We start from the raw sequence: 7,773 nt of genomic DNA, 5'->3' as shown, positions 1-7,773 counted from the left end.
TCCACAGCCTTTGCCAATGTGCCCCATTTATTCTAAATTCCATCACAGTCTTGTTATTAAATAGATCACATGCTGGACCCATACTTCTGACATTATAAATGTCACTATTCTCAGCTGGTGAGAATGAAAAAGCATTATTCACAAAATCTGACATGGGAATACTTTCCCACAACTCTTTCCAAGACAGGAGAAAGCCAGACCAAGCCCACCCCAATATTCCCAGCAGCCTATGGGGACATGTTGTCCTAGCAAGAGGTAGTCATTCATATTCCAGATGTTCCCATCCATTCCTTCCACACATCTGGAAAACATAAGGTTTTCCAGGCCTCAGTTCAACAGCTTCTTGACTGTGTGAGAGATGCTTCCAACGGAAACCTCTGGCTTACAACAGAGTCCATCCTGTTCTCGTAGCCAAGGTGAGAGTTAGTTAGGAAAAGAAAGGAATGCAACCTGAGTGCTTGATCATTTGGGATTTTATTGACTCCATTTATTGATTCCATTCTACTCCCTCGAATGACAACAAATTAGCAGCCACGCGTCATTGTGAAAAGTTAACTGGAGACAGTCTCTTGGCCTCTGGTTTCGTACCGTTAACCGCAAAAGGAACACGAAATTGAGCATAAAGATAGCCCCACTGTATGCGGGAGCAAAGTATTCAACATTACCTACTAGAAATCCAATAGAATGCTAGAATAAAAAGTTAGTCTTTAGGGTACCTACCACAAGACCCCTCTTCCCAGGAAAATTATTTTAAAAGTTAATTATTTACTGAACTGAGTTACCTATTGCTGTCTCTATGCATGTTCAAGGTGATTCTCAAATAAAATAATTGTTGCCCAACATGGAACCATCAATTCTGTAACCAAAAATGTAGGGATTCCAAATGGCCAGCTTCCCATAAAATTACAATTTTGAGAATTCTTGGTGGAAAGGAGGAAGCGATGACAATTAAGCTGATGGAAACCGATATTGAGCATAAGTATCCTGTGCTAGATCCGTTTGCTCTGTTAACTGTGGCATTTTCCTTTGGCACATAGGGCTTAATGCGGATGCTCCTTTTGCCAGAGAAAAGTGCCACCCTTAGAAGAATAGATCTGTGGGATCCAGCCTATCACAAACTGGTTTAGACAGCCCCATCCCAAAGAACCCTGAATTCTATAGTTCTGTAAGGATAGGAACACACTCATCAAACTACAACTCCCAAGATGCTGTAGGGGAAGGAACAACAGGTAAACCAGCATCAGACTCAGTTGGTAAGGGCAGATGGACTGCACATTCATAGCTGCCATGTTGCTTCTGGATGAGCAAGTATGCGCATTTCTATCCCCAGCACTGCTATAAAACTTGATATCTTTGAAATATATATTCTTTCCAGTATAGCTTGTGTGTGGGAAACCACACAGGTATTTCTTTTCAACCCTAACCATCTCTGTGTTTCACCCCCCATCACCTTTGTACCTCTGTATTATTTTCAAACTTAAATAATAAATACATAAATAGACAGAAATCATACAACATCCTTCTCTTGAGGAAATCTCTTTGCATTCCTGTTAGGGCACATCCACCCCTCTACTTTTTGGTCGCTCCAAAATGGGCTCATAAGACGACAGAATCCAGAGTCTTCGTGCTGACTTAGTAGCGTGGGGACAGGCTAAGTTCATTGCATTTTTTTTACTCCCTGAGTACATTTATGTTGGGGAGGTAATGTCTGAGATACTGGCCCAATTGCCACGGTTGTGCATAAGCACCTTCCCACAAACCAAGAGATCTCGGGGATGGATGTATGCAAAAAAATGCAAATTTCAGTATTGGAAGTACAAAATGGACTCCTTGATCCCAGAGACAACACCTGCTTTTGAAAAAAGCTGTGGGGCAGCAAAAATAATTATTCCCTTCCTTCCCCCCAACTTCTCATGCAGATGCTACCTCCACAGCCAAAGGCAAGAAGCTTCAGAGCCCGTTGTTCTCCCATGCCTATAAGAAATGTCTGCATGGTCTGCTCCACTCTGAAGAGGGACCTATCAGAGACCCTGTTATAAGTGTTCCTCGCTCCGGAAAGTGCTGTTTGTGGTGCCATCCAGGCCTGGCTGACCATCCAAAATATTGTCTCGGGATCCGTGGAGCAAATGTTTCCTCCGGCGTATGCAGAAATGCCAGACCAGGGCTGAGATCACCACCAGGATCAGGGTGGCAGCCAGCCCCGCAGCCACATAGACATAGGGCATCTGACGAGGAGGGGTATGGACCAGACGGCAGGGCCCGTGCTCCTGCTGCCCATCGTCTGTGGGGCTGTGACCCGCCCGGTTGGAAGCAACAACACAGACCACGTACTGCTTGTCGGGTAACAACCCCGATATCGTCGACAACCGGAAGGTGCTGTTGAGGGCCGGGCCGGACTCAGAGGCCTCCCCGACCGCATGGTACATCACGTGGTATTCCTCTACGGGAGAAGATGGCGCACACCAATGCAGACTGACGCCCGCCTCGCTAACGAGGATGGTTTGCAGGTGCGGCGCTTCCGGGGCCACATCCGGCCTTGTGATGCCCGGGCACAAGCACCCACTGGCTTTTCTCAGCTCGGCACAGGGTACTTGAAGATGGTGACAGTGATGGTAGTCGCAGTGCGGAGGGGGCATCTGTGGGGAGCGGGGCATTTCCGGAGGGTCCGTGGTGAAGAGATAGTCATCATCATAATCCCTCTCTTCCTGAGAAGATTTGGCGGGAGCCGACCACGAAGGCTTGTCTTTGATCACCTCTGGGGTGTTACTCCCCGAGGGAGACAGGTAGAGGGGGTTATCTTTGAGGGGTACAGGCAAAGGGTGCCCGATGCTTGTTGGGGAACCCCGAGGGCACAGCAGCAGGATCCAGACGGCTACCAGAAATAGTCTTTGGACTTGCATGGTTCCTATTAAGAGAAAGAACAAACAGTTGGGGGGCAAAATTAGTGTGAGAAAGGTAGAGGCTCAGTAATAGAACACCTGCTTTGCAAACTGAAGGCCCGGGCAGTTTTAGGCGCTCAAGACAGATGTTTGGCGGGGGAGGGAGAACTTCTGTCTGCTAGAGTCCCTGGAAAGCTGCTGCCAACCAGTTAATATTGAGTTAAAAAGGTAAAGGTAGTCCCCTGTGCAAGCACCAGGTAATTCCTGACCCATTGGGTGACGTCACATGCTGACATTTACTAGGCAGACTTGTTTATGGGGTAGTTTGCCAGTGCCTTCCCCAGACATCTACACTTTACCCCCAGCAAGCTGGGTACTCATTTTACCAACCTCGGAAGAATGAAAGGCTGAGTCAATATTGAGTTATTTTCTGTTGCCCCAGGTCGGACCAGAATCAATGGGTTGAAATTAAATCAAAAGAGTTTCCATCTGGACATTAGGAAGAATTTTCTAACAGTTAGAGTGGTTCCTCAGTGGAACAGGCTTCCTCAGGAGGTGGTAAGCGCTCCTTCCCCGAGGTTTTTAAGCAGAGGCTAGAAGATGGCCATCTGTCAGCAATGCTGATTCTATGACCTTAAGCAGGTCATGAGAGGGAGGGCATCTTGGCCATCTTCTGGGCATGGAGTATGGGGTCACTGGGGGTGTAGGGGGGAGGTAGTTGTGACTTTCCTGTGTTGTGCAGGGGGTTGAAATAGATGACCCTGGCGGTCCCTTCCAACTCTATGATTCTATTATTCTAAACCTCAGGTAAGTTACTGAGTAAGCTTGTCAGTGATTGAGCCAATGGAGCATAGGAGAAGACCATCCAGTGACCCTCTTGAGGATTTGCAAAAGAAACTGACTTCAGCCCTATGTTTTCAAGCACCGAGGACACCCAGCCCTAGCTGCTGCCAGACAAATAGTTTGTTCTTCCTCCCCGAAACATAATCTTTTCCTCCACATTCCAGAGAACCAATGCCACAATTCCTCCTCCCAAAGTTCACACAGCACAAACATGCTTCTGTTGCGGTTCCTATGGAGATTTGAGAACAGGAAAAAAAAAGAGCCAAGCTGAATAAGGCAAACCACTAGTGGTTTGTATCCAGCTGTGGGAAGTTCACACAGAGGGCACAAAGGAAATCTCACTTCCCCTATTGCCCATTCCCTTGGTTTGGCATTCAGAGGTAGCTTGCCTCTGAACATGGAAGTTCAATTTAGCTGTCACACATGCTGTTTGCATGAATGATACTGCAGATATTCATGAATGGAGAAAGAGGGACAGAATTACATAATCTGTTTTGGAATGGGGGTGCAGTAGATTATGGAATTATATTTGTCTTTACAAGTTATTCTTTTTTATTTTAAGGTTATTACTAACTGCTTATGGGGGATTTGGGGGGGGTCATGCCCCCAAATGTTTTTTTCCTCACTTTTGTTTTTATTTAATTTTTGATTCAGATCCATCCTGAAAAAGGATTCTGGGGAACTGAGGAGTTTCCCCATCAGTATGTGGTGTTTCAGAAAAACAGATGACAATTTACACCTTTGTAGCACATATCAACTACCTGAAGGCACTTAACAGATTTTTTTTTTAGCCATTCCTACAACATTCCCATAAAACAGCCTGCTATTCTTACTCCCTTAGCTCAGCCATGCGGACAGGGCTAAATCAGAAGAATGACTTGCCTAAAACCATCAAAATGTATGACTACATGTTAGATATACCATCTCCTGATAAACAGCCACATGGAGCCAGGTTCTCACTACTAACCCCGACACAGGCAGAGAAAGATGGGAGGGGTCATAGAGCCCCTGGGCACCTTTCCTTTCTCAGTTATTTACTTAAGCTTTTCCTATTTCTCCTCGAACAATCAGGGAAAGCGTGTGCAATACAGTGGTTGAAGTGCTGGACTCAGACCTAGGAGACCTGGGTCTGAGACCCTAGTCTGCCGTGGAAGCTTGCAGGATGACCTTGGGCAAGTTACGCTGTCTCACTCCCACCCACCTCACAGGGCTGTTGTTGTGGGAGGACAAAACGAGGACTGCCTACTCCCGTAATGAACCTAAGGTGAAGCCAGCGTGGTGTAGTGGTTAAGAGTGGCGGACTCGAATCTGGTGTCCCCCGTTCCCCCACATGATGCCTGCTGGGGTGACCTCTGTCTGGTCACAATTCTCTCCGAACTCTCTCAGCCCCACCTACCTCACAAGGTGTCTGTTGTGAGGAGAAGAAAGGAAGGCGATTGTAAACTGGTTTGATTCTCCTTAAAGGTAGGAAAAAAGCGGGGTATAAAAAACCAACTCTTCTCTTCTTCTAACCAACCACTCCATCTTCAGAGGCCCTGCTTCAGGTTGCCCCTGTTATCTGAGGCTAGATGGATGGCAACCCTAGAGAGGGCCTTCTTAGTTGTAGCACCAAAACTTTGGAGCTCCCTCCCCAGGGAGATTTTGTCTGTCTCCCTCAATTCTTGTCTTCCACCAGTGGGTGAAAACTTTTTGTTTTGTTCTGCATACCCTCCCTAGCTCTCAATGGCCCTCCTTCCTGGTTATATGTCTGTGTTTGTATTTTATTTGATTGTTTTAAATATTTAATATATATTTATCTGACTTTTCACATTGTTTTGTTTGCCATCTTGGGGACCCTAAGTTGGGTAGATAGGTGGGATACAAATGTTTAAAATAAAATAAAAACGGAGGAAGGGAGGATGGTGATGTAAACAGTGTTGGGTCCCCGTTAAGAGAGAAAAGCAATGTATAAATAAAAATAAACCCTTGTCATCCCTATGGAAAGTTAGCTGTTTCAAGAGAGATAAGATATACAATTAGGGTTGCCAGCTCTGGGCTGGGAAATACCTGGAAATTGGGAAGGGACTTCAATGCTATAGAGTCCAATGGCCAAAGCAGCCGTTTTCTCCAGGTGAACTGATCTCTATCGGCTGGAGATCAGTTGTAATGGCAGGAGATCTCCAGCTAGTACCTGGAGGTTGGCAACCCTAAATGTATGGAGAAAAACAGGCAGAGACTGTTCAGCCACCTCCAGCTTTATCTGCCTGTGAGGAACATGCCGAATTCAAGGCAGTTCAGGAGAAGATGATATTGTCAGCTGCTTCGGATCCCCCCTTGGGGAGAGGAGTGGGGTATAACAACGTAAAGAAATATAAATAAAACATAGCATGTAACCTGGGCCGTAAGAGAATTCATTGCATAGATCATATTTGAGCCGGAGTCTTTCTGGCTCACTCATCCTCCTAGCCAAAAGCAATGGTGATAACCTTGTGTGAACGCAACCCCAGATGAGCGCATCATTCACAGCCATTCACTTACCTGGCATCGTCAGGTGGACAGGGGAGGTTGGCTTGGGGTTGCTGGGCAACAGAGGTGTCAAATGAAGGGTCTCCAGGACAAAAGCAACAACGGTGGTGTCTAAGCAACACAACAGCCAGTCACCAAGGCAGCAGGGTTGTGGGATGAAGGATGATGGAGTGATCTTTTGGAACGACCGCCCTGCGTAGGCACTCGGCCCTCGCGTGGCCTGTGGCAGAAACAGGAGCTACTTGTGTCGGAGGTCCACCAACCCTTGTGGTCTCTCAGCCAGGATGCCGTTTGACGTCCCAAGCAAGGTGCCACCTGTGGCAGAGGCCGATTCTTCCCTGCCTGGAAGGAGCACCCTCGCCTTCTGTGTCAGCCGCTGCCGAGCAAAAAAGTTTTATACCCTCCTCTGTATGACCTCATTCCCTGAGTTTCTTCCTCTCCCCACCCCTTCCCAGCCAGCGGGGATGAGCAAAAAGCAGCCAGAGGGATGGGAAACTGCTGCTGCCCTACATTGGGCCCCCCACTGCAGGTGCCTGCAAAGGGCTTTATAAGGGCTTTTCTTCGCAAGGCTTGGGCAGCACATCTGCTCAGCAAACCTCTGTGAATGTATGAGATCAAGAGAGAATTGGGGGGGGGGGGGACCCAGCCTGAGAAAAAGGGGAGACGGCGGGGGCCCGGGAGGGAGAGATTCTGCCTGGATGGTTGACAGGAGAGTACTCATCCCAGAGAGACTTTCCATGCTGCCAGTCCGGCCCTAACCTAGGGCTACACATTCATACATGAACCAGACACTCCAGCAGAGTCGCTAGGCAGAACAGCTCCCGGGACGGCCTTTTTCTCACCAGTACGGGCAAGTCTGTCAAAGAGGATCATCAAAAGGTAGAGATGCCAACCAGGGTTGCCAGATCCTTCTTCGCCACCGGCAGGAGGTTTTTGGGGTGGAGCATCGGGGAGGGTCCTGGGATTCTCCCGCACACAGGAGCCATAGCAAAGGCTGCATTAGGGAATATCTGTTTTGGTATAAATCTCCCCTGTATGTGGCACGGAGGCAGGCAATGGCAAGCTATTTCTGAACGACTCTTGCCTTGAAAACCCTACAGGGTCACCATCAGTCAGCGGTGACTTGACGGCAATAAAAAAAAAATTAACAGCTCATATATCGTGTCTTAAATTCTCCAAAAAACTCGTGAGCCCCGCTTCCTGGCAGATTGGCCCGGCCCGGCCCAGAGTTTTGGAATCTCAGCTTTGGAGAAGTAAGCCTTGCAAAGAATTGCAGGTAGTCTTTCCAGATAGAACTGAACTGGCACCCACTCGCACAGGTGGGCTGAGGCAGACAGAACTCCATCCATCTGCACAGAGTGGGATTTGAGAGCCAGATTGAGCAGAGCGTCAGTCTAGCAGACAGAGCGTCAGTCTAGGACCGTGGGAGACCCATGTTCAAATCCCCACTTCTACCTCAGAAGCTTGCTGGTCGGCCTGGGGCCAGTCACAGACTCTCAGCCTAACCTACCTCACAAGGTTGTTGGTGTGAGAATTGGAGGGGGGG

At 47.9% G+C, this 7,773-nt stretch overlaps 1 protein-coding gene across 1 annotated transcript; it reads right to left on the bottom strand.

The window, feature by feature from the left end:
• Positions 1 to 2,030: 2,030 nt before the first annotated feature.
• LRRN4CL (LRRN4 C-terminal like) lies at positions 2,031 to 6,246 on the bottom strand. Its single transcript, XM_056853462.1, has 2 exons — positions 6,240 to 6,246; positions 2,031 to 2,962 (listed from the first exon to the last, which is right to left on the bottom strand). Exons 1-2 carry the CDS (start codon positions 6,244 to 6,246, stop codon positions 2,034 to 2,036), a joined length of 936 nt encoding a protein of 311 aa, XP_056709440.1. The 3' UTR covers positions 2,031 to 2,033.
• Between the last annotated feature and the right edge of the window lie 1,527 nt (positions 6,247 to 7,773).

This window comes from Euleptes europaea, chromosome 7 (assembly GCF_029931775.1).
Source record: "Euleptes europaea isolate rEulEur1 chromosome 7, rEulEur1.hap1, whole genome shotgun sequence".
Lineage (NCBI taxonomy): Eukaryota > Metazoa > Chordata > Lepidosauria > Squamata > Sphaerodactylidae > Euleptes > Euleptes europaea.
The sequence above is the reverse complement of the archived record's forward strand: the minus strand, read 5'-3'. Positions and strand labels throughout refer to the sequence as shown.